Source organism: Colletotrichum destructivum, chromosome 1 (genome assembly GCF_034447905.1).
Source record: "Colletotrichum destructivum chromosome 1, complete sequence".
NCBI classification, from domain to species: Eukaryota; Fungi; Ascomycota; class Sordariomycetes; order Glomerellales; family Glomerellaceae; genus Colletotrichum; species Colletotrichum destructivum.
Window position 1 is genome coordinate 4648630 of NC_085896.1, and position 24060 is coordinate 4672689.

At 56.5% G+C, this 24060-nt stretch overlaps 7 protein-coding genes across 7 annotated transcripts; 3 read left to right on the plus strand and 4 right to left on the minus strand.

Annotated features, from left to right (window-relative positions):
• Positions 1–129: 129 nt before the first annotated feature.
• Positions 130–1317, minus strand: CDEST_01406 (Putative glycoside hydrolase family 16, concanavalin A-like lectin/glucanase domain superfamily; the record flags this gene model as incomplete). Its single annotated transcript, XM_062917565.1, has 1 exon — positions 130–1317. One exon carries the CDS (start codon positions 1315–1317, stop codon positions 130–132), a length of 1188 nt encoding a protein of 395 aa, XP_062773616.1.
• A 1348-nt stretch (positions 1318–2665) lies between these two features.
• CDEST_01407 (Putative zn(2)Cys(6) fungal-type DNA-binding domain-containing protein) lies at positions 2666–6216 on the minus strand. The gene is made up of 5 exons (XM_062917566.1): positions 5207–6216; positions 4365–5141; positions 3993–4309; positions 3522–3935; positions 2666–3462 (listed from the first exon to the last, which is right to left on the minus strand). Exons 1-5 carry the CDS (start codon positions 5411–5413, stop codon positions 2901–2903), a joined length of 2277 nt encoding a protein of 758 aa, XP_062773617.1. The 5' UTR covers positions 5414–6216; the 3' UTR covers positions 2666–2900.
• Positions 6217–6737: 521 nt separating this feature from the next.
• CDEST_01408 (Putative WW domain-containing protein) lies at positions 6738–7631 on the plus strand (the record flags this gene model as incomplete). The annotated part of the gene is made up of 1 exon (XM_062917567.1): positions 6738–7631. One exon carries the CDS (start codon positions 6738–6740, stop codon positions 7629–7631), a length of 894 nt encoding a protein of 297 aa, XP_062773618.1.
• Positions 7199–10659, minus strand: CDEST_01409 (Putative pre-rRNA-processing protein RIX1). The gene is made up of 2 exons (XM_062917568.1): positions 10177–10659; positions 7199–10124 (listed from the first exon to the last, which is right to left on the minus strand). Exons 1-2 carry the CDS (start codon positions 10510–10512, stop codon positions 8169–8171), a joined length of 2292 nt encoding a protein of 763 aa, XP_062773619.1. The 5' UTR covers positions 10513–10659; the 3' UTR covers positions 7199–8168.
• Positions 10660–10933: 274 nt separating this feature from the next.
• On the plus strand, positions 10934–15223 carry CDEST_01410 (Putative tetratricopeptide-like helical domain superfamily). The gene is made up of 4 exons (XM_062917569.1): positions 10934–11219; positions 11344–11464; positions 11533–14384; positions 14439–15223. The coding sequence occupies exons 1-4, from the start codon at positions 11214–11216 to the stop codon at positions 15072–15074; spliced, it is 3615 nt and encodes a 1204-aa protein (XP_062773620.1). The 5' UTR covers positions 10934–11213; the 3' UTR covers positions 15075–15223.
• Positions 15224–15799: 576 nt separating this feature from the next.
• On the minus strand, positions 15800–18036 carry CDEST_01411 (uncharacterized protein). The gene is made up of 2 exons (XM_062917570.1): positions 17347–18036; positions 15800–17292 (listed from the first exon to the last, which is right to left on the minus strand). The coding sequence occupies exons 1-2, from the start codon at positions 17484–17486 to the stop codon at positions 16194–16196; spliced, it is 1239 nt and encodes a 412-aa protein (XP_062773621.1). The 5' UTR covers positions 17487–18036; the 3' UTR covers positions 15800–16193.
• A 2562-nt stretch (positions 18037–20598) lies between these two features.
• On the plus strand, positions 20599–23302 carry CDEST_01412 (uncharacterized protein). Its single transcript, XM_062917571.1, has 3 exons — positions 20599–21410; positions 21479–22000; positions 22053–23302. The coding sequence occupies exons 1-3, from the start codon at positions 21331–21333 to the stop codon at positions 22693–22695; spliced, it is 1245 nt and encodes a 414-aa protein (XP_062773622.1). The 5' UTR covers positions 20599–21330; the 3' UTR covers positions 22696–23302.
• Positions 23303–24060: the final 758 nt, after the last annotated feature.

The window sequence follows — 24060 nt, forward strand, 5'->3', positions numbered from 1 at the left end:
ACAAGTTGCAGACACATGTACAACGTTTTGACACCCCTGCTATGCTCGCAGCAATCACATGCAAGAAGAAGAAGAGAGGTAAAAAAAACATAAACAAAAGGCAAGCTACCTCATTGACAAAACCAGCGACTAGGCCCAAAGATGGTACATCATGGCAGACATAAGCGCCACGGGCAGCCAGAAAGCCACGGCGCTGGACTGTCCCAGCAAGCGGCCGGGTGCCGTCCCGTTGTGCAGCATCACGGCCTGGCCGACCACGTCGGACGAGTCGATGCTGCAGACGACCTGGCACTTACCGTGGCCGCTGCGGCGCTCCAGCTCGCCGGCGGGCCCGTGGCCGTGCCGCTGCTGAAGGCCGAGGTCCCGTTTCTCGGAAGACTCGTCGGTGGTGATGTTGAAGACCATATCGATCCACTGGATCTGCATGACGGCCGAGTCGCCGACCTTCATGACGCCGGACCACGAGCCGCCGTCGCTCCATGAATTAAGCATGACACGACTGGGGTCGCGGGGCACCTGGAACGAGATGCTCGAGACCTCGGAGCCGTCGACGAGCCAGGTGCTGTCCTTCTTGTCCCAGTCGAGGCGGTGGACGGCCCAGTCGCGCCACGAGGTGCCGCTGGGCATGGTGCCGTTCTGAGTCGACCTGTCAATGGTGTCGCCCTTGGAGTCGAAGGACGGCTGGTTTGTGTACTGGATGCGGTTCTCGGGGTCCTTGGTCAGCACCTCGATGTCGGCCTCCTGCACATTGGCGTACTTGTCGGCTTCGCGGTAGGTGAACAGCGCCGTGCACGCGCCCGGGTCGCCAAGGGTGCGGGCGAGCATGCGGACTGAGACGTAGTGGTAGCCCATCGAGACGGTCTCCATCTCGGCGGAGGTCTGGAAGCCCTTGAGACTCGCGGTGCGCATGCTCATGAAGGTGTCCGACGACGCATCTTGGTCGTTGTTCTTCTCAATGTAGATGTTGTTGGCCGAGTTGACCATGTCGACAGTTGCATCGTTGCCATCCTTGCCCTTCTTGTCGGTGTTGTTCCAGTTCTGAATGCCCCATATCGAGGTCCACGCGTCCGAGTTGAAGTAGTCGGACGTCACTGGAGCGTTGGCGCTCGCGTCCCAGTCGGTGAGAAGGTCGGGGACTCTCGCATACTGGCTGAGGTTGCGGAAGTCGAAAAACAGGTGGTTGGTGAAGTAGCTCTCGGACGAGTTGGTCAGGTAGCAATTGCAGACCGAGTCGGCGACGTAAGGGTGGTCGTCTGCCACGGCCAATGGCGCGAGAGCGACAGCGAGACCCACGAGAACCGACCGTCTGAAAACCATGGTGTTCCTCCTTATCCGTGTGCTGGCGGCTTGGCAATGAGACTGGATGAGGCTTAATGGAAGGGAGGCAGGCGTGGGACGGGCATGGAACGGCTTAATAGGAGGCAGCCGGCATGTCATCCGAGAAAAGACATTCAAATTCCACACGCTCTCGACGGGGTGCACGTTTCTCTAGAGCCCCTCCACCCCGTATATGGCGCACCGGAATGTGAGACGCGACCTAGCATACGCATTGTTTCCTTCCTTCCGGGTGTCATCGAGCCACTAATGGGCGGCCAGGCCCTCGCCTTAGCCGAGGCCGGGAGAGATGGTTGAGAGCAACCAGCTGCCCTTAAGGTGGAACAAACCCGGCGACGAGTACTCCGTGTACTAGCGGCCACTTGGTCGCCATGATTTGGAAACCAGAACAGAAACCAATGCCAGATTTCAAAGTCCGGCATATTGCGGGGAGCTACAGAGGCCGCCCAGTGCGGCCGAGCGAAGGACGATCAATCCCCATCCGCGAACGAGCGGGAAGGCTAGGCCAGGCCGATGGCAGAAGAACAAAGATGAAGAGGCCAATGCCCGAATCGACCTTGGAATACGCGACGGCGCTCAAACACCCGCATGCGGCGGTCACTTGTGCGACCCCCCCCTTAGCCTCTTTTCTGTTGGCGTTGTCGTGGATGGAGCTTCCCGTACCGCTTGCTCTAGGCTTCTAGCCGCGACAGCGATGTGTTGAGACGGTGGGAGGGATGGACAGTGAGACTGAGCGTTGCGGGGGATCGTGGGGATACGACGTTTCTTCGACAGCAAAGCAAAGGGCCGGTGTCGTTCGTGTCACGTTGCAAAGCGAGATGGGAAATAAGAAATGAGAGGAATACTAAGGAGGAGCTAGGCGCTGCATCTGGTCGGTGCGAAACGGAGGGATCGACATGCTCCTTCAAGAACATAAACAATGCGGAGGCGGGTCTCGTCTGTTTGTCCAATCATGCGATGCCCCCTTGTCGCCCCTGTCGACCCCAATATCAACAACTCGCAACTTGCACCAACTGCCGGCCGATAGGGCTGAAGACGCACCTTGCTCGATCTCCGTCCCATGACTGCAGTTGAAGTGAAGCTTGATTCGAGCGGGACTCTTGGCGCTGACGGGAGTCAAAACGCCTTAGGAAGTGCGCTTTCAAAGTACCTAGTGCTAGCCACCCGTCCCCGACTATAATGAGTGGCCCGGGAAGTTGCCAAGAGATACTGGAGATTCGTTAAATTCGCACCGAGTTTCGCATTCGCTGGTCCCCAACTCGGGGATCCACCCTGAAGAGAGGCTAGCATGCATCTCAACCTCTGTCTACACCTTGCGGAACTATCCATGGTGCTTAGTAGGCTTCGTTTGTGTTGTATTGAGGAAGAGCACGGAAGCAACAGCCCAAGCAAAGGAACTTTATGACTTGGAACTACCGGCTACCCCCAAGGGCAAGATATAATCTTCTCTGCTCTCTGCTACTATCAGTGTCATCAGGGTATCAACATAGTCAAATAACACCGACTCAAATGCATGGTCTGATCCATACCCCTCCAGAGACAAACCACGCACGCACGCTCTCCCTTTATATGACGCCGTGGGTAAACTCGTCCAAAATGGTCATCTCCTCAAACTTCTCCATCATCCGATCTGCCCTCGCCGCCTCACGATCCGTCACGGCCAGGTCGAAATCCGTCACAAACATCCCAGTCGCCCGGCCCACGAGCTTCTGGCTCTTCTTTGCCCTCAGCTCCTGTAGCAGACCAAATGCCTCTGCTGTATCCATGGCACCTTTCCTGACCACCATGGACAATAGACCCCCGGCAATCACCTCGGCGACCGTAAACGAGCTGTAGAGGGCCTGGTACGCACGGATGCAGCTCATAAAATAGATCCGCCACTCTGGGTTGCCGATGTCGCTGGCCACGGCATTGGCGACGTGGAGAAGCGCCGGGTGGCCGAAGATGCTGTACGTTGACTGTGGACACGACGCGTACAGTTCGGCCAGTTCTTTCAGCTGCTCGATCGAGGCAGCGAAGAAGGCATGGATCCGGTCTGCCGACGGTGACCATGACCTAAAACCGTGCTGCTGGTCACTGGGAATGAATGGCCTCAGGAGATAGAGGACCGTGCCGTGAAACCATATGCTGTGCACATTGTGAGCATCGAAAGAAATTGCCACCCGATATGCTATGGGACCGCTTACTGGCAGACGAGCACCTGATACGGGCTGTGCTCGCAACGCTTCATACTCTCGGGCAAGTTGTCCGCCCAGACCAGAAGCTTGCTGTATTTTTCTAGGGCGAAGGCTCGCGACGAGTGTCCGGGACTGCTGTCGTGCTGGTAGACCCATGTGATTTGAGACGATATCTTCCACAACTCGCAAAGAGCTGTAAATATATCCGAGACAGGCCATGTCAACGACGATGACCGGCTCCTCTTCAAATGGGAACGCGGTCGAGGACCCGTATCAGGATCCGACGAAGTTCCTGCGCTACTTTCTCTGCTGCTCTGCGCCAGTTCGACTCCGGTCTCCGAGCCCCCGAGCCCACCGCTGCCCGGAATCGGAAGCCTCGGCGGATACTCGGTAGTCGCTGGTAGATAGTACTGGGATATCATGCTGTGCTACCGTTAGGCGGATTACTATGCAAAAGTATTTCGTCTGCCATGTGCTTACCTTAGAGTATCGAAGACTCCCCAGGCGGTCTGCGCGGTTGCCCGAGCCTTCGCCTCTGACAGATGGCTCAGATCTGCGAATGTGTATGCATCAGGACAACCAAAGAGCTTCAGCCGTTTGGCCATGGCGGCCGTCTCCTTGATGTATCGAACATCCAGCTCGCCATTGCCGTTGCATCCGCAGGATTGAATCAGGAAGGCCAAAGCGGCGATGGTGGGCAGAGTGTCATCGTTCTGCACGAGCCAGAGTTTGTTTGCTTCATCTTCAAACTCCTGGCTCCAGCGCGATGCTTCCGGATTTTTTGCTGCGTACGCTTGCTGGACGAGAAAATTAGCAGAGGGAGACTGCGGGGATGATACTGACAAGACCTACGCAGGCGAACGCAAGAAGGGCATTGACAAGGAGAGAAGAGCAATACCGCACTTCTCCGCTAATCAGGCCATCAAGAAACAGGTCAGCATCGAACAACCCCAACACCGGATGATCCGTTTCTAGGTATATTGAGATGGCGTCTGCCGCGTCTTGGTTGGTAATGGGCACCACGGTCCAGAAGCCAATGTTAAGCTTCCTCAACCGTGGGTCCTTGCGAACTAGAGGAGGCGGAGGAGCAGGGCCCGTCGGCGAGCTGAAGAACGCCGTATTGTAAGGCCGAGTACCGACATCCGACGCGAAACTAGGGTTGTACAACGTCACTTCGGCCGTGTCACGGTCTCTGCCGTCGCCTGGGACTGAGCGGCTCTCCCCGGATGAGCTTGCAATCCGTGCCACCTTGGCCGGTCTCGACGCCGCACCCTCCAACACGTCACCGCGTAACAGTCTCCGAATTTGAGGGTACACGGAAGGATGCCGTCTTGTGAGCTCAAACTCGATATCGGAATGGACGTGAGGTAAAACTTCCCGGACATCCTTTGGCGCGGATGGTCTGATGGTGCGAAAGGCGGAGAACGGGTCCACGGCGAATTTGAGCTTCTTGAGAGTCTGATGAGCAACGTCTTCTGGCATCGCCGTAAGCTGACTCAACATGTCACGAAGCATCTGGTTCTCTCGTTTTAGAGCCATCGCCGCCGTCTCTGTTTCGTTGGCACTGATGTAGACGCATTGCGTTCCGAGCTCCGTGCAAGGCGTGCATGCGGGTCTTTTACCATCGCACTATGCTCCAACATGTCAGTTTCCGGCTAATGCGATGCTGGACGTACGGCAAGAAGTCTGCTTACGGCCTTCTTCTTGGATCTACAGGTATTACATGCAACTTTTGTGCTTGGTATTAACCGTTTTTTCGACGAGGCTGGGGGTAAACGTGGAGGAAGCGGCTGCAAAGCTCTGGGAGCCGGGAGCAGAGGCCGCAAGGTCTGCGTCGGCTTATTCTGACCAGGCATGATAATCCAAGGGGGCGCATCTAGTGCTCCCAGTGCTTCTCGCATTCAAGAACCACCTGGACTCGAAGTTGGCTTCTTGAAGATAGCCTTTTTAGGATCGTGAGGAGAGATGAGTGTCACGAGAGGACTGTTCCGTCCCCGCCGTTTGCGGTGGTGGGAGATTGAGGGGTATTCGGCATAAAGATGAGAGAAAAAGGCGGCATAATAAGCGATCGACGAGCTGGTGAAGCAGACAAAGACCCAACAACGCCCCGAAGAAGTTGACACAGCGGTTGAAGGCGAAGGCAAGGCTTACTGAAGGCGTTGACATTGGCTGGTTGTTCCAACGGTGGTGGGAGAGGCGTCGTCCCAGTGACAAAGTCATTAGCTGGGAGGAAGATATTTGGGGGGGGCGGTAGCTAGCTATAGCGATGCGGTGAGCTGCCAGCAGGGGCGCGAGGGCGGCCCGGGCAGGAACGAGAAGGGCTGGAATGGGATTGCGGCCGAGATACGAAGAGACAACTGAGGATAGACGGAGGGAAAGTAGGGTGAGAGAAGGGGAAGGGCGAGAGTTGAGGGGAGAGAGAGTGGGAGAGCGGGAGGTAGGAAAAGAGAGGGAGGAAGAGGAGGAGGAGATGCAGTAGAGAGAAAAGAGACTTGTAGCACCATGGAAACACCTAGAGCTACAGGTCCTGTCTTGCTCATCATCCAAGCCCAATCGTGTGGTACTTCGTGGTCCGGATCTGCCTCCGTTGCTTTCAACCTGCTGTCCAGTGATAGTTAGGTAATGGTCTAGAAGGGGCCATAAGAACCAGGACCCCTGAGACCCCTCAACCCGATATTGCGACGTCCACTTCCCTGGATGATGCACCTGCAGCAAGTCTGTGTTGCTTTGGGATGACAGAACAGCGCTGTAAGCCGGTCACAGATGGCCCCACACGGAAAGCTCCATGACTAAGCTTCATCACCGATTTGCAGGTTGCATAGCAGGCTGGCATGGTGCAAACCAGCTGGCATCTGCCCAGTGCTACGGTGCCTGGTGCCACCTGCAGTCGCATGTCAACCACCGTCATTTTCCCCACTGCAGCGACATCCTCCTTGTACCTTTCTAATTATTCTCAAATTTCAGGTGAACATTGCACGCATCCGAGCACCGCCGACTGAACAAACCTGCAACCCTGATTCACTTTCTCTTCATTCACCAAAGCCGCCTTTCAAGTTTGCCTTCCTTCTTTCAAGCAATGAAGCTCCTGCCAGACCGGCTGACTATTGTTACCCGGTGACAACAGACTCTCAACTCATTCGATATCCACCACGCGACTTCACACACACACACACACACACACACACCACTTCATTTAACCCTCCCTGCATTCCGAGCTTTGAAACCATGGCGTCAGACTCCCTACGACCCGACTCCTCCCCGCAGGAAGCCGATTCTGAACAGAGCCGACCGGCCGACATTGCTGCTGAGGGTGAACAATCAACCAAGCAGGGTTCAACATCTCCCGAGGGCGCCGGCGGCAACGACTTCAAGAGAGACTCTAGCTCCCCCGAGTCTGGCGAGGCCAGCTCGACCGCGTCTCCCGCGCCTTCCGACGCTGGTGATGAGAAAACCACTTCTTCCTCCGATGCGCCGCCCCTCCCCAACGAGGTACCACCGCTCCCCTCAGGACCTCCTCCTGCGACCCAAGACGACGGCTGGGACTTCCAGTGGGACCCGGCCTCCCAGGCATACTTCTTCTACAACCGCTTCACCGGCGCGACGCAGTGGGAAAACCCCCGCGTTCCCGTTGCCGCCGCCGCCGCTTCGACCAGCGCCGCCCCGGGTACGACCACGACCGCAGCGACGACCGCGCCCTTGGGCCCCCCTCCCCTGCCGACAAATGACCTACCCCCCGCGGGCGGCTACAACCCCGCCATCCACGGCGACTACGACCCGGACGCGTGGTACGCCAAGGGAAACACGGCCGAGGAGAACGAGGCGAACCAGGCGTCTTCCGCCGCCTACGCGGCCGAGTACGGCGCGATCGCGCAGTTTAATCGCTTCACCGGCCAATTCCAGACGCTCGGCGAAGGCCCCGACCGCCACTCGGACGAGGCCAAGAGCAAGCGCCAGATGAATGCCTTCTTCGACGTCGACGCCGCCGCCAACTCGCACGACGGCCGCAGCCTCAAGGCCGAGCGCAGTGGCAAGAAGCCCAGCAAGGCCGAGCTCAAGCAGTTCAAGGAGAAGCGTCGGGCGAGGAAGGAGGAGAAGCGCCGGGCCTGGCTTAGGGACTAAGATGGTCGAAGGGGAACAAAGGGTCTTCTTTTCTTTTGCTTTTCATTATTTCTTCATTTTTTTGAGATCGTTTAGGCTTTGTTTGTGATCTTTCAACCTCTTTTCAAAAAGGGCTCCGCTTGGATCGCGGGAGGTGGAGAGGACGAATTCTTCATACGGCGGCGTTGAGAGGGAGGGAGGGAGGAAATGGCTCATCATTCGGCTTTGGGCGGTGGAACGGCTTGGAATTCGCGATACAATAGCCCGCGCGTCGCGTCGCGGGCACCTGCACTTACCTCACACAGACTCAGCTTGGCCGTCATGGCCTTGGATACTGGTCATCACAGTATCATGTACAGAATATAGCTAAGACCAGATTTCCTGGTCACGAGCTGCTTCAAACAGAAAAACCAAATCTATACCCACATCCATTCATCTCCAAGACCACATACTCTTCCCCCGTGGGGTATCATTTGCGTATATCCGCAACTACGTGACACGAGAAAAAACAAATATCTCACGATTCTTGTCCATCGTCTTCTTCTTCTTTCCGGCGCTCTACTCCTCGTCCTCTTCTTCGTCATCATCATCAAGGTCCATGTTCAGGTGAACGCTCTCATCATCGCTATCGTCGTCGTCCCCTTCCGGCTCCGGGGCGGCAGCGACCGTCCGTTCAGGTTTCCTCTCGACGCTCTGCCTCTTCGGCGGGCTCGCACCCTCGTCGTCGAGCTTGCGCTTCTGCGCAGACGTCACGGCGAAGGGGTTCGCAACCTCGATCGAGCTGCCACCGCCGGCGTCCTTTGACGGGCGGAACGGGTTGTTGCTGTCCTCGGCGTCGTCGTCGTTGGCAACGATGATCGTCTCGCTAGCCGACGATACCTGCGCCGCGGCCTCGGCCGCGGCTTCCTTCATCTCCTGGTCTTCCGCGTCACCCTTGACCTCGATCTCCGAAACGATCTCCTCGTCGCCATCCCTGGCGGCCTCCTCGGCCTCGAGATCCTCGAGCGTGGCGTCGACGCCCTCGAGAACGTCCGAGGATCCCTGCGTCGAGGTACGGATGTTGGAGCGCAGGATCTCGACGCCGCGATCGTGCGGGAACTGCTGCGAGAGGAAGGGCAGGATGCTGGGGAACATGGCACCGCCCTGGTTGACGTAAGGGTTGAGCACGCTGGCGATCATGGCGTCGCGGTTGCGCGAGAGGATGGCCGTCTGGTCCAGGAGGCCGCGAAGGCCAGGCTTGAGGTGCTGCTGGGGGAGGTGAGTGAGCAGGCTGGCGAGGAGGGAATCGGCGGCGGCACGATGGGACGGGTCGAGGGTTGGCCTGGATGCGGATGCCGAGTCCGCGGCGGTCTGTGAAGGAAGAAAGAGGTCGGCGTTGGCGGCGATGTTGTTCTTCTTGGTCTCGGCGGCGGTCTTGGTAGCTGGTTTCGCTTCTTTGACGTAGCCTGACTCTTGTTGGATATCGCGGCAGCAGGCGAGCGAGACGATGCCGAGCGTCTCGACGGTGAGCTTCTGCAGGCCGGGGCCGGCAATCGGGAGCGTCTCGTCCAGGAGCATGTAGGTGGCGGCGCGGACGATAGGGATGTCGATGCCGGAGCGGAAGATGAGGACCATATTGTCGTAGATTTCCGGGATGGTTGATAGTGCGTTGCGCTCCAGCCTTTGCACCAGAACGAGAAGGAGGTCCAGGGCGGCGACGTGGATGTCGGGTATCGCGGCCCAAAGTTCCTCCTTCTCTTCTCTACCCACGGCGGCTTGAGTCTCGATTGCCTGGTCCCATGATTGGGACTTGGAGTTGCGGCTGATGAGCGCAACGCGAGAGACGACGTCCATGAGAGAAGCGATGGGGATTGTGACGGGTGTCTTGGTCGAGTAACGGAGCGCATCAGCCAGGTAATGGAGTAGGCCGACGAGTCTGTCACGGCCAGCCGAGATTCCGGTCCATTGAGGTAACTGGTCGGGTGTCTCTAGACTCTGCGGCAGCGTGTCAAAGTCAACCTTGGAGCGGGTGTACGGCGCCGAGGCCTCCCAGGACTCCTGGACGGCGCGGAAGACCTGGTCAGCAGTCGAGTGGAAGTCTTTCCTCAGACCGTCAACGAGCTTGGCCCAGTCGTCACCAGGTCCCGTTTTGCCCGCTGTGGTAAGCGGTAGCGAGATGGCCAGGTGTCTGCTAGCCTTACGAAGGGACTGGGGCACCGTCGTGCCATCAGAAGAGGTAGGCGCCAAGTATGGCCGGATGGCTGTCTTGACCTGGCCGTTGAAGGGGCGGCAGGTGGTCGGGTAAGCCGGGATCAGGGCGGAGAACGCGTCAAGGACAGTCTCGATGACGGTCAGTGGCGTCTTGAGGCGCTGGCCCGCCGCCGGGAGCTTGATCAGCTGTAGGCATGCGTTGAAGAAGGTCGGGATGGTGGGTGTCGCGATCTCCCTGGTGAGAGTTTGATAACCGTGAATGAGGGTGTAAATGCGGACGAGGGTGACAATGGCGATCTCCTTGACCGGGAAGGGGTCGTTTTTCTAGGAAGATGTCAATGCATGCAGCTTGAATCAAAACACCAAACTGGCCTACCTGAAGCATGGCCAGGAGTCCGCGAACCCAGTTGCCGGATTCCTTCAGACATTCCCAACCGCCCACGTCGATGACGGCCTTGACGAGGGTTGCGCCGGTGAAGCGCCCCATGGCACTCTTGCCGTTCAGCAGAGTCAAGATGATGGTTCTCAGCTTATGGACCAGAGTAGAAGCCTCGGATGAGTTGGATGTTGCCTTGGGATCCTGAGGCGCAGACAAGACATCTTTGCAGCGGATGACATGGTTGATGAAGGCCGGGATTGAGTGAGGCAGCTGAGCTGGTGGTGTCGAAGTCAGTCGGCGGCAGAGCACTTTCAGATCCGGAGGAAGAGACATTGTAGTGAAGAACCAGAAAAAACCAGTGCCGGTAGCCGAATTGAGACTCTGAAGCTGTGATTGGAGTCCGGAAACGAGAGGTGATTGGCAATATCTCGCGGATCACAGCCAGAGTCTTCACAGCCGTTGATGCTGCATGAAACTTTTTTCTTCTGTAAGTGAAAGGTACATCCTAAATGTACCGCCTCTCGACCGATTTACTGAAAGATTATTGGGTGAAAAGACTCCACCTTGTCGGTTACATAAGTTGGTCCAGACAAGCAAGCAGCCAGGTCAATCTTCAGAGGCTAGTGCACTCACTGTCCGTACCTACCATAGTACTTAGAGTACCCCTGACCATCGTCCGTTGGATGGCCCGTGCTCCATCATCAAGGGACCTGCTGGCTTGTGCTTCCCCCAATTCCCATCCTTTTCACAAATTCGCTCCACCAAAAGCAGCCCAATGCACTTGCATTCATCTGGAGCCAAAACAAAGCGCATGTCAACCACGTCGCTCCAATCAGTTACGCAACGTGCCTCCCCTAATTAAGTCATTCTTGAGGACCCGAACATCGCCAACCTCTCCTGAACCCACCACCTCCTCCTCCTCATTCTCCTCCCAAGGTCTTTGCACCTATATCATGCCGTGGATTCAGATGCGCTGCTAGTAGTATTGGTTTGCATTTCTGTTTCCTCATCGGCACAGGCTCAAGCATCGCGAAATGGCTGTGAGTTGCTCCCATTTCCAAAGGGGGAAGGGCGGGACCTTTTCCAGACCGCTCGGTGCCCTTGAACCCCCATGACGTCGAGCTTGGAAGCTGACCAATGTGTTTTCCTTCTTGCTTCTTGCAGCCCGACCCCAACAAGGCCGCCCACTACATCAAGGCCCTCGACGATGCGAGATGCGAGGGCAATTGGAGCGCCGTCCCCGAGTTTGTCCGCAAAATCAGGAAGCATGCGCCTGATCGAACCTGTCGGTGTCCTCGAACCCAGCATGCTAACGCAGCGATGCCCTCATTACTGACCCCGAGCACCCCTTAGGTCTGACCCTGGCTGCCGAAACGGAATGCGCCATCGCCAAAGCCACCGACCCCTCAGGTGCCGGTCGACCCTCGACTGCCGTCTCCGCCAAGGACCTCGATGCCGCGAATGTGCAGTCCAAGTTGCAGGCCGCCATAGAAGGAGAGACAAGGTTCCCGGAGGACAGGTTCCAGGCTCAGGTCTGCGCCGGCTTGCTTCATTGGGTGGCCGAGGAGTTCGATCAGGCCGTCGCTAGGTTGCCTCGGGACATCGACGGGGAACTTGCGCAACTCGGTACGGCTGATAAGGTGTCGGAATGGACCAACATCAGCGCTCTGAAGGCCGCTTTCATCAAGGCGGATTGTCTGGCACGCAATAATGAGACAGCCGAGGCGCTCTTCGTATTTGACTCTGCATTGCCCTCAGTCTCCACAGCCTGGACTGCTCGCAGCGCCCACAGGCAGTTCAAGGTCTGGTCCGAACTCTTCCTGACAGAGTACTGTGTGCTTCATAGCGAAGCGCTTCGATCGAACGAGCGATCACTCGCCGATCACAACTCTCTTGCCTGCTTCCGTTCCTGGGCTAGGTACTGGGAATCCATGTCAGGGCCGGTCACGGGAGGATATGGATACAGGGGCTCTGTGCCAAGACGACAAGTCTGGCTGGAGTACTATTTGGCCTTGACGACGATCCTTGAACTAGACATACCATTCCCCACGGGCTTCCTCGGCAAGGTCACCAACGCGGCCTCTACGAGAAGTCAACTCAGAATCGAGCTTAAGAAAACGGAGGCTGCATACGAGACTCTTCTCATCAGCGAAACTAGTTTCCCGCGAGCTGAGGACACGCGAGAGGAGGTCGAGTCTTTCGTCAAGGCTGTCGTGAAGAACTGGTCCATTCTCTGTGGCCGCGGATGGAAAGAACAGGATCTTGGCCAGGGAGGCCGTGAGAGTCTGAGCAGAGGCGTCTTGGACACCCTTTACGCAGCGGCGACGAAGACGTATCATTCCACAGCTATCCTCCGCTGTCTCTTCACCGTCCATCTGGCCGTGGCAGAGTTCGACCTGGCCTTCAAGGCATTCGACTCATATCTCGACCTCATCAGGCACGGCAAGGCCAGGGTCGACAAGACGGGCCATCTGGAAGCGAGCCTTGACGACGACGGCACTGTTCTTGAGACGATGTCGCAGTGCATCCTCGCGCTGTGTCGTTACGGCGGCCCTGGAGCCATCGAAAAGGCCCGCGTCATCGGAAACGAGCTGGAGGATTGGTTGGCGAGACTGCCACAGTTGAGAAACGGCATTGAAAACGAAAACACGGTGCCGGAGGAGGACGACGCGACTGCTCTCCACCCTCAAATCCGCCCTCATCTGATTGCCCTGTCTTGGCAGGCAATCGGTCTCTCTCAGGCTCACTGGTCGAGAAGCACGTACGATGCGGCATCACGAACTGAGATCCAAACCAAGGCGATCAGATGCCTGAGGAAATCCCTGTCCCAGGAGCTGGGCCGCACTCGGGATGTCCGCAGTCTATTTGCGCTCGGTCTGCTCCTCGCTGAGCGACGAGACTTGACCCCGGCGATCGAGATTGTCAAAACGGCGCTGATTTCTAATAAGTCGGCGGACGACGAACAAGACCTCTATCACGGCCCGTACTGGCAGGAACGCTCCTTGATCCCACTGTGGCACTTGCTGGCTCTGTTACTGAGCGCGAGGCAGGACTATAACATGGCGGCCAAGGCTTGCGAGGGCGCCTTCGAGCAGTTCGGTGACCCCTCTGTTCTGTTCGGAAGACAGGATCTTCACTTTAAGAGCGAACACCTCAACGAGGTGGAAGCTCAGGATGAGAAGACCGCCAGCGAGCGTAGGGGCGTCGTGGATGACATGGACGATACCGAAAGGGAGAGCGTTCTCGAAGTGAAGATGACCCAACTCGCACTTCTTGAGCTACTTGAAGGGCCAGATGTTGCTGTCAATGCATGCTCTGAGCTGATGTCGCTATTCATGCGACTGTTCGGCAACCTCGAAACCAAACCAACCATGCAGCCATCGAGGACGGCCGACACCATGGTGCCGAAGAGCTCAGCTGGCACGCTGAGAAGCCTCAAGGGGAGCTTTTTCGGATCTACGCGGACGCGGCAAGCCAGCATGACGGAAAGCGAAAAGACGACCACCCCATCACGGCCTCAAACCAGCGCGACCAGCAATGCACCAACAATACAAGTCACTCAAGAAAGCGAATCACCCACAGAGAAGAGGCACCGGCGACTTTCTAGCGTTACGCGCCGGGCCCGGAGCGAATCGGGCAAGAGACACAGCCTGCGTAAGCGGGACAGCAGCGGCGGCCGCAAGAGGACGGCCAGCGCCAGTAGCGCTGGCACAACCCCCAATGGACCAACTGTCGTCGATGGTGAGGTGTTCTTCACTCCCGCGGACGAACTGCAGCAGTCCGAATTCTTCCCTCTCTCGGGCAATCGCCAAGCCTCAACAGCGTCTTCTATTTCCCGGGGCCGCTCCCTCCATCACTTAGAGTCGTACGCATCCCAGAAGTCGAGATCAACGAATTTCTCGGAAATCTCTGCGAGCGGCACTTACACCATCTCTAACCCATTGCCCTTGATCCACTTCCCCTTGGATACGGAGCGAAGACAAAGGGCAGTTCTTCTGATCAAGGTGTGGTTGATGATTGCGGGATTCTACCGACGTGCCAACATGTTTGAGGACGCCAAAGGCGCCATCTCGGAGGCGCAGAAGCTCGTGGGAATGCTTGAGGCCGAGGTCGCAAAGGATCCCACTGGCTCCTTGTCCATGCGAGGCAACGACTGGGCGGAAAGGAAGGGTGTCGACGAACTGTTAGGAGATGTGTGGGCTGAGGTGAGTGCCATTCCTGTGGCGATTGTTAGTCCTGACAACTAACGACATGAACAGCTCGGCAACCTCTCTGTGGCTAAAGGGTCACCGTACTTGGCCCGGTCAGACTTTGAGATGGCTCTGACCCATTTCCCCGACCACCCGGCAGCAACCATCGGATTGTCCGACATCCTGCTCGACATCTACAGCGAGAAGATTCTCCCACCTCCGGCGATCCCCGTCCTTAGCGTACCTGAGAACGTTTCCAGTGTTTCCCTGCCGCCCCCAGGCCTACCCAAGACAGCGGCTTCTCAACGCGGCCTTCCGTCGGAGCCCCTCGGCCTCGGCTCCAGCGCCTCAGCTTTGGGATCCATCAAGACCAATGCCCAGCAATCCGCCACCACCGCGTCGTCGGTTAAATCGTTGGAAAGATCGGAGTCCGACGAGAAATTGCCAGCCCCGTACAAAGCAACGTCGGTCCCCAAGATTGACCGCCTCGCCGCTCGAGACCGCGCCTACGGTCTGTTGTCGTCGCTGACAAAGCTCGGCGGCTCATGGAATAACGCAGAGGCCTGGTTCGCCCTGGCCCGGGCTCACGAGGAGAGTGGCCAGGTCGACAAGGCGAAAGAGGTGCTTTGGTGGTGCGTGGAGCTCGAGGAGGGCACTGGAGTGAGGGGGTGGCAGTGTCTTGGAAGTGGTGGCTACGTGCTTTAAGAATAACATTCTTGTAATTGTTTTTGACCATGGCCAACGTGGATTCACGCTGCCTCATTGGGCTTGCTGTTGACCTATTACCTCCCGCGAGGTCTTGAGGCGACCAGAGTTTTGTAGCCAAATTCGGAATACAATTGTAGTCTTTTTTTCTTTTTTTTTGTATTTATGTAGGTTTGAACTACCCCATCTGTGAAGTCCAGTGGCTGTGTGTTCTAGGAGGAGTCGGATGTTGGATCCTGTTCAGATGCATCGAACTTTCAGCCCTTCCATCTTGTTCTTCCGGAGGCTCTATCATAAGTTGAGCTAAGCAATCTGTAGGAGCCGCCGCCAGTCAGTTCTGCCGGCGGGCCGTGCCTGGTGAACTTGCTTCTCATAGCTGTACAGGGGGTTAGGGGTTTGCTTCTCCAAATTATCATTTTTTTTGCAGCACCAAGCAGTCAGGAAGTAAAGTAAGGTTTCTGCCAAGTGGCCACATAAAGAGGCCTGACGCGTAATACCTCATGGGCCACAACCGCTCAGTTCCCTGCAGCTCCTGCCTTGCTACATTTCCCTAATAAGCGGCAAGTCATTGAACTCCCCCGCCAGTGTTCTTACCTAAGGCAGACATGTTATCCTCAAAAAACAGCGATAGGCAGCCAACTGGTTGTCTGGTACAAGTAGTGCTAGACCCGTTAATCCCGCTGTTATGTAGCCAAGTACCTCTACCTCTCCACCTACATACGTAAAACCAACTGTGCTGTCTGCAGGTCTCAATTCATCATCTTGGCCAAACCTTGACATGGGTAAGGAACACCTCTGCCAGCGCCGTTCTGTACATCATCATTTGAGCCGCCTTGCAATTCAAACCTCAAATGATATCCAATAGGTTGGATCTTGCCTCAAAGTTCGTCAAAGCTTAATCATCTGTGCCTTGCCTACATGACTCATTTCCTAAGCTATCTTGTCTGAACACCCTGTATGACCAAATGACCACCAAACGCCAAGCCGAGTGCCATGCCACCGAAATGCCTGCAATGTAATAAACTCTGCCCGCTGCGTTCATTTTGTCCCAGATCCGTCGCATATGGTGCTGGCAGGTTCAAAAGGGAATGGGTCTTCGTCTGAAGGGATGATCAGGCATCACCACGCCATCAGACTGGGTGGCAATTTTGGGTACTCTCTCCCCTCAATGACCTCAGTTCCAAAAGGGTATTGTGAATCAGCCTCGTCCTCATCAGCTTCCACTTCGCTGTCGATTTCTGCCCCAGGCTCGCTCTCTGTGCTCTCAAGACCCCTCTTCCAGTTTGCCTTGCAGTTACCAGGCACATACTTGGCTGCATCCATGGCCAGTGTAAGTTTGACTTCAGGACAATACTCCCAGATATGCTTGCGCAGTGCCGGAGTACCCCAGATGGGGCCGTGGAGCCAAATTCCACTGCCACCAGTGTGGTAGCCCATGGGCTCGTAAAAGCCCTCGCGGTGGTCGTCAATACCTGTGACAAGTTCTCCCCCGGCGGCTGCCTCGAGCGTCGCATTTTCCCCTCCCTTGTTGACCTTGGCGCCTTCGCCCGAGTGCATCTCGCCACTAAAAGTCAACGACACGGTACCGTTGGCTACCTTGCTTCCCGGCCGGTGAGCAAGTCGCTCGGCGAGCCAGACGTCCTCGGGCTCGGATCCGTCAACGCGCTTCTGGTGCCTCAGAATGTCGATCATGGCGCTGACACGACGGATGGACAGGCCACCGTTGCCTCCCCAGCGACCGCCAGGGTTCCAGGGGGCACCGATCCAGTCATATTCGAGGTAGTCATTGATGTTCTGCTTGCTATTGGCGCAGAGGATGCTGTCGGTCTGGAAGACGAGGAGCCACTCGGCAGGTTGCAGGACCGTCTCATAGAGCCAAAGGTTCGTCAAGAAGCGACTGATCATCTCTTGGCCAGCCGTGCTCATATTGGAAGGGATGTAGGTTAGGTCCAGTTTACCGGCGGCGACTTGTTCGCGAATTGCGACGGACTGGTTGATGAACTTGACGGATTCAATGGAACCCATGAAGCGGAAGCGCCAATCAGGGGGCACTACGGAGATGAAGTGCAGCATCAGGGGCGCGAGAATGGGGTTGGCTCGGTTCTCGATGAGGAGGGCAACCTTGGAGTGATTGTAAGGCGAGTGCGGGTATTCGAGAGATATTTGCGGTACAGTCATTGTCTTGATCGTGGGCAGAGAGAGCCATACCGAGACGCCACTAATACGGCAAGGTCAGCACTCGACAGGTGCGAAAACAGCTCAACCAACTTACAGAAAGAGGACGAAGGCACCAGTGACCCTCATCCGGCGGCTCGTCTGACCCCAGATCTTGAGGAGAACGAGCTTCAATTTCTCCCACACATCTGACATGTTTGCCTCGCCTTGGGCGGTAGGCCTTGGTAGGGAGGCCATATTGACAAGAAGGTTGAAGAGGGAGTTGTTTTCTCCCAGGACGAACGAAATGGGTGTGGCGATCTGAGAAAGGCACGGCCTGTGGGGGATTTCAGTGCCCGAGGCGACTCAAACCCAGAGCGGCCCAGGAGCGCGGGCAAGGCTGTGGTTTGCAGGTCGGATCAGTACGCTGTGGGATTACGCAAGGTCTACGGCGTGGACGTGTTGAGTAGCGTTGAAGAAGAGTAAATTCATATCCGATGTTGCGGACGACGACGAAGACGTCAGCCGACTACGAATAGAACGAGCTACTCGCGCGATGGGCTGGTCATAGCCCGAACGATGATGAGAACGAAAGAACCGGGTTGTGAGCCGAAGGTAGATCGGAGTGGTGGTGGTGGTGATAGAGGAGAAGGAGGATGTCTTTTCGAGAAGAGAGATGGAAATCTCTAAACGGAAAGCGCGAGGGCAATGGGGGGGGAGTTGAGAAAGAAAGTGAGATTGGCACAATCGCCAATTGGGTAGCAACAAACGACGGCAGCTTCCTTAACAGCTCCCTCGACAGAAGGAGCAGTCCGATGTCAAGACAGGACGCCCCTTCCCTCCCCCAAGTTCCCTTGCTTCCTCCCTCTTACCGCAGCGCCGCAGCCTGCGTTTCCCCACCCTCTCCCCTTTCCTTGGCGGGTGTCTACGCCAGCCCTGGGGACAGCAGCAAACGGCCTGGTCCTGACTTGCGGAAGTTTCAAGCAAAAGGGAACCCAGTGAGACGGTTTGGTTCGGTTCAGTGGGCCAGCGGCTCTCTCAGTGGCCGATTCTCCTCTTCCAGGCCGCCCTTGCTGCCCTGCCCACGCTGCCGTCGTCGGCCAGCCCCTGTCCAACCGCGCAATGCAAGACCCACGCAACAGTGACTACCTGAGATGATCGAGTACCGGCCGGGCTTGTATCTGCATGTACCTTTTTGGTACCCACCCACCATCTGTCGTTTTTGGACAGTCTGTTGCGCTGTTGGATAGCGATAACGATTGCGATGAGAACGACGGGTGGCCGGGCCTGATGTCTCCCGTTCCGCCATTGGAACTCGGGGAACAAATCGAGGTGCTGAATGCAGACACAGATTTGGAATGTCACGCCACCATAGTTCGTACTCGACAAGAAGCTGCGTCAAACGAAAGGGCACTGCAAAGCCAATTACCCCTACCTGCAACGAGGCTGCCAGCGATAGAGCGACGAGAGCTGCTCGGAGTTGTAGGATTCATCCCACCGTCACGGCCTGAATCAAGAGAGAGCGAGGTGATGTTAGGCATAATTCTACGATGTAGCAGAGCTTTCTCCGCCAGCAACCAACCCCAACCTCTGGGTACCTTGCCCGGCCATTTTGTGCAGCACGACAAACAGTCAGCCGGTCTCTCGGGATCGCCGGTTGTGGCACCCATGAGCCCGAATGCATTAAAGGCCAGGGGGGCGGGTCAGCCAAGGCGTCCGATAGCACGGTACGCCATAGCACACGCGGTCGCTAACTCGCTCCCCGACAGCGCTGGCGGCTTGCTCCCAACGATCTGCGACGGGAGCCCCATGGATCCGGTTCCTCTCTAATAAGTAAGAAGGTTTAGTGTGCTACGGACAGGTAGTCGTACTCGATTCTGGCCACATCGAAACCATCTCGCCACTTGATCGGTCAGCGGAATAGAGACATCGCGCAGGGGCAAACAAGGGAGGCCGTGTCTAGATTGTGTCTCATATTTCATCTGGACAACTTTCAACTTAAACTCCCAACACTAATAAAGCACGAATGTCACAGTACGAGGAACGGGCGCATATCATACCTGTATGGATGCACCGTGGTACTGGAGCCTGTAAGCGTGTCAGCTCGATCGCTCGCCTCCAGGTCCAGTTAGTTGATGGTTCGGTAGTGCTCCTTGGCATGGCACCTGTACACTCACTCCAGAGTATTGCATGTGTGACACTGCAACCCCATGCCGGCATACGTTATTAATGTCCAAAAGATAAGAAGCCTTCCTAAAATACCCCTGATCTGAAGGTAGCGGCAGCACCCACTGTGAGGTTTGGCCTATGCTAGGCAATACGGGCTGCCTGACTGGCCATACGAGGCTCGCCTCTCTGAAAGTTGCCTTTCGTCGGGTTGGCTCAACTCTCCAGTCGGCTCAGCTTCAGCTGCGCACCAATCTGTTTGGTGTGGTACCCTCTTGTCGTCATCGCGTGGAAAGGTCGCGACCTGCCGGACGGGCGTAGATTATTGTACATCACGACAGCTCATGAAAAGAGAAACCCGCCTCCGGATGAGTCTGAGAGAAGAAGAAAAGCCGATGCTCAATTCCGTCTTCGTGGTTCCTTTTTCAGTAGCACGGAACCAGTCCTGCGCAATCTGCCAGCGACGCAGGTCTGGGCCACGCCCGTCAGCCCCAAAGTCCGACGCTTTTGTTGCTTGCCTTGCATTCTGCGACATGCGGCATGCTACATGATGCAGCTCTGCCTGTCGTCAGTGACTCGTTCGAACATCATCTGGAGTCGGGGTGTCACATAGTCGTGCGCGGGCAATGGCCCAGCTCGGATCGAGCGATCGTGGTGTTCTCGGCATACGGCAGAAGTTGGGGCGAAGAGGGCGTCATTGACGAACCGTTGCGACTCGAGACGGAAGAAAGCTCTCCATGAGCACTGCAAGTACTGGGTGTTGAGGGACGAGACAACGAACCCAGCTCGGCTCGGAAGACGTGATCCGGCATGTGTCCAGGGAAACCCTCCAGGACCATAATGATAAGAATCCCGAGGCCTACAACCACCACAGGACAGGAAAACTCGCCTGGATGAGAGGACAGTGAGAAGTTGAGAACACACTCACGGGCATGGAAGGGAGGAACCAGTGCGAGTGGGTCATGCGGGAGGAGCCCTTTCCCTGCATGCCACACCCACCAGCCAAGTACGACCACAGAACCCAAGAAAAACATGTCTGTAAGTACCCTCTTCCCGGTCACCAGGCGGTGGCGTCTTCCCTCCCTGCGCCAGTCCTCCATACTCCAGCGTGGGTGCCGTTCCAGCTCAGACCGCCCGCGGGGCCGCGACCGTAACCCCCGTCAACACTTCCTATTGTCCCACTTTCCTCCCACATCTTCCGCAGCCCGCTTGCTCACATCACACTGGGACCGGGTTTTGATTGATGCTGCGCAAAGTGCCGCGTCGCTGTGCCTTATTCACTGAGAGTGTACTCCGTACGGAGGGAGTACTTTGCTTCTTTCCCCCCTCTCTCCGACATCTGCCCAAAGACCCTGCAATCCAGCAAAACGAGTGAGTGGGTTTTCGGTGTCATTCGATCCCAGCGTCTGGCCGCCTGCCCGCGATTCTTCATCTAACCAGCTTCGCCCTCTTCCGTCTCTCTGTCTACATTTGGGTACGCTCAGGACTATCGAACGGTCCGCAAACCCCCTTGGTTTCTTTTCCCCCCATCCCTTGGAAGACAATTGTCTCTCGCCCCCGTCGACTCGACTCGACTGCATCAGAGCAGAGCACGTCAAGATCAACTGTATCTCAGTTCCAACGCACTCGGAATTCCTGCGCGTCTTTAACTAAGCCCTTGGAAAGCTGAAATCCCTCTAGGGATTCACTGCCCACAACACGAAACCAGGCCCATATTGGCATTCACTCTAGGCGGTTTCAACACGTGGTCGACATGACGCGCTACTGACCTTTCGCCGACTCTGAGAGTTTTCGTCTTCGCTGCGCTCCGGACCATCTCGAACCCTTCCTCGTCCGCTTTGTTCGCAACAGCAACAACGTTTCGGTCGCTGTCCAATTCTCTCTTTTGCCGCTGCGGCCCTCCTGCGCCATTCCTCGACGTCAATCTCTAGCGTCCATGGCTGCCTCAAACGGTTCCGCGGGCGTCTTCGCCATCACCAAAACCCGGTTGCTGCTCTTCGCATCGCTGGCCATCACGTTCGTCGTCCCGTTGCGAATGCGACACGCCACTTCCTGGGGAGAGAGTCACTGACATCGGGCAACAGATGGTGGTTTGCCCACCTCCTCCCGAGCTACAAACCCATGATCAAGGCCGAATTCAAATCGAGGTTGGACGAGGCAAGACAGAAGATCCCTAAGATCAAGGTCGACTGGAAGCCCACCGACGACCCGCGAGCCAAGTACAATGCCTCCAAGTTGGCACTGATCATTGAGCCGCGCCCTATCCCGCACCTCGTGCCTCAGCTGCTGCACATGACTTCCGTCGTGCCCCCGGACTGGAGGTTCCTATTCATCGGCTCCAACGTAAGCGTGGTCAGCGTCGCCCGAAGCTACGGGATCAAGCACCAGCAAGTCATCGGGAAACTCGATCTCATGGTGCTTCCCGATCCCTGGGAGATCGACACTAAAGAACACGTCTTCCGTCTGCTGACCGATGTGCGCTTTTACGAGGAATTCCTCCCTGGTGTGGAATGGATCCTCAAGTTCGAATCGGACAGCATCCTTTGCTCCAACTCTCCCAAGAGTCTGAATGAGTGGCTTGACTGGAGCTGGGCAGGTGCTCCCAGGTACGCCGTTGCCATTCCATTTCTTCTGCTTTTATGCTGACCCTGGATTCAGAACCCCTGATGATCATTTCTCGGGCAACGGTGGTCTCTCCCTGCGACGGGTATCGTCCATCCGAAAAGTGTTGCAATTCCAGGAGCGATACAATGACACAGAAGCAGAAGACGAATGGTTTGGCAAGCGACTTTGGGTCATGCAAGGCGAAAAGGTTGCCCATGGAAAGAAGGGCGCCCTGGCTGTGGAGGACTTCTACATGGAAAAGCCTATGGGCTACCATGTTCGAGACGGGGGCCAGAGTCTTTCGGACAAAGTTTGGAAGGATCCCAAACAGCGCAGGAAAATCTTCGACTACTGCCCGGAGATCAGTATGATCATGGACATGAAGCTAGAGCGCGAACGCTGCGACGGCGACAACAAAGAGGGCGGCATCGGTCCAACGGATGCCGAAAAGGAAAAGGCGGCGGAAGAGGCCAAGAAGGCGGCGGAAGAAGCGGCCAAGGCCAAGGCCGAAGAAGAAGAACGCCGCAAAAAGGAAGGCGAGGAGGAGAAAAGAAAGCAGGAAGAAGAGGAGAAGAAGAAGCAGGAGCAGGCCGGCGACAATGACGAAGATGATCCTTTGGCCAACGATGCGGATGCCAAGGCCAAGGCAATGGCTGCAGAAGCGCAGGCAAAGGCAGCCTCTGCGAATCGTATCTAATGACCAGCCAGTAACAGAAGCCGGTTCGTAAACGAACCAGATTCAAAGAGGCGCTCATCAAAGGGCCAGATCAGGCAATGATGTTGATTTACGGGATTGTATCTAGGCGGATGTCAGCTTGGCGGGCTTCGGGGTCCAGGCAAGCAGTCGAACACAAGAGACACAAGGCCACCGACAATGCCAACGCCACCGGTATGTATGACAGCAGTCAAGAGGCTGTGGCGAGGAGGATCCCCCGAAACCTCGAAGGGTCGTGGTGCTGCTGGACGATTGACGGCGGCTAGTTCATAAGGGCGTGGCTTGTGGCGACAGGCTTGGAAGTCGCAAACGGCCATATGGGAGGGATTATCACGCACTCACACGCGGCGTCACCTAGAAGGGCGACGGACGATGGGATAATTGACGGGTGGCATGCCATTTCCGGTTAGGGGTGTCGCGTCGGGCGTCACGGAGTTTTAAACAAATGCTATCTTGGTCAACAATGGTGGCCGGAGCATCGGCACATGACGGACAGATCGGGAAAGAGGACGTGGAATGTAGTTATTTTGTTCGAAGGCAAAACATCCAACGGCAATAATCCAACGAGATGAGTCTGTCTTTGAGCACCTAGTGGGCGGCATGGTTCCCGGAGACCAGTCGACTGGCTGCTTACTACATGTACACCTTCACCATGTCGGCGCGTTCCCGATTCTCGGGATTTATAGCCAACGCGAAATATTCGCCGCTCATCCGACAGGTTGCAACGGGGGATGGATGCGCACAATGGAGTCGATGCTCCTACATGGTGCAGATGCCGCTGCAGGTCTTTGTTCGCTTCCGGGCAAGGTTCAGCTGGTGCTCTGAGCCTCGCTCGTACCTTGATGCCAAAGCAGAGGCGTGATGTGATGTGTAGGGTAGGTAGGTAGATGCAATGCCAGGACCAGAGTGCCGGATCAGCTGCGTCTGTTCTGAACCAGCCGCGTCTGTTTTTTGCAGCCCGAGGGGTAGGTATGAGTGGGATATTGGTACACGGTATCCGTATCCTACCTACGTATGGGTGCCTACGGGCTTTACCATCCATTTCGCACTGCAGAGACGAACGCTTGGTTGGCTCCTAGGATGAGAGACGGGTGGGTTTTCGGGTAAAGAAACATGTCAATGCCAACCTTAGATTACATTGGACGAAGACTGTTTACATAGCGGCTGCGCAGCCAGATGCAAATTACAGGAGAACGGCCAAAACACGACCGTCAGAATGAAGGTGTGTCAGGGGACCGGCCACACCTATGTGGTGCAGCAATGCCAAGGCCGAGTGGCCTTCTTTCCCCACGTTCACACGGTCTGTCTACTACTGTCTACGGTTCAGAGTCCAAGGTCCTGTCCACG

What these genes read in the sequence shown, in the direction of transcription:
- CDEST_01409 (XM_062917568.1), bottom strand. Translation starts at nt 10,512, where the DNA reads ATGTCTCTTCCTCCGGATCTGAAAGTGCTCTGCCGCCGACTGACTTCG. An exon ending in GACTCCTGGCCATGCTTCAG is followed by an intron (nt 10,125 to 10,176) that starts GTAGGCCAGTTT and finishes ACATCTTCCTAG; the next exon opens with AAAAACGACCCCTTCCCGGT.
- CDEST_01410 (XM_062917569.1), top strand. An exon ending in GCATGCGCCTGATCGAACCT is followed by an intron (nt 11,465 to 11,532) that starts GTCGGTGTCCTC and finishes AGCACCCCTTAG; the next exon opens with GTCTGACCCTGGCTGCCGAA. An exon ending in TAGGAGATGTGTGGGCTGAG is followed by an intron (nt 14,385 to 14,438) that starts GTGAGTGCCATT and finishes CGACATGAACAG; the next exon opens with CTCGGCAACCTCTCTGTGGC.
- CDEST_01412 (XM_062917571.1), top strand. Translation starts at nt 21,331, where the DNA reads ATGGCTGCCTCAAACGGTTCCGCGGGCGTCTTCGCCATCACCAAAACC. An exon ending in TTCGCATCGCTGGCCATCAC is followed by an intron (nt 21,411 to 21,478) that starts GTTCGTCGTCCC and finishes ATCGGGCAACAG; the next exon opens with ATGGTGGTTTGCCCACCTCC. An exon ending in AGCTGGGCAGGTGCTCCCAG is followed by an intron (nt 22,001 to 22,052) that starts GTACGCCGTTGC and finishes CCCTGGATTCAG; the next exon opens with AACCCCTGATGATCATTTCT.
- CDEST_01407 (XM_062917566.1), bottom strand. Translation starts at nt 5,413, where the DNA reads ATGCGAGAAGCACTGGGAGCACTAGATGCGCCCCCTTGGATTATCATG. An exon ending in CCCTTCTTGCGTTCGCCTGC is followed by an intron (nt 4,310 to 4,364) that starts GTAGGTCTTGTC and finishes TTTCTCGTCCAG; the next exon opens with CAAGCGTACGCAGCAAAAAA. An exon ending in GGAGTCTTCGATACTCTAAG is followed by an intron (nt 3,936 to 3,992) that starts GTAAGCACATGG and finishes ACGGTAGCACAG; the next exon opens with CATGATATCCCAGTACTATC.
- CDEST_01411 (XM_062917570.1), bottom strand. Translation starts at nt 17,486, where the DNA reads ATGGCCTCCCTACCAAGGCCTACCGCCCAAGGCGAGGCAAACATGTCA. An exon ending in GGTGCCTTCGTCCTCTTTCT is followed by an intron (nt 17,293 to 17,346) that starts GTAAGTTGGTTG and finishes TTGCCGTATTAG; the next exon opens with TGGCGTCTCGGTATGGCTCT.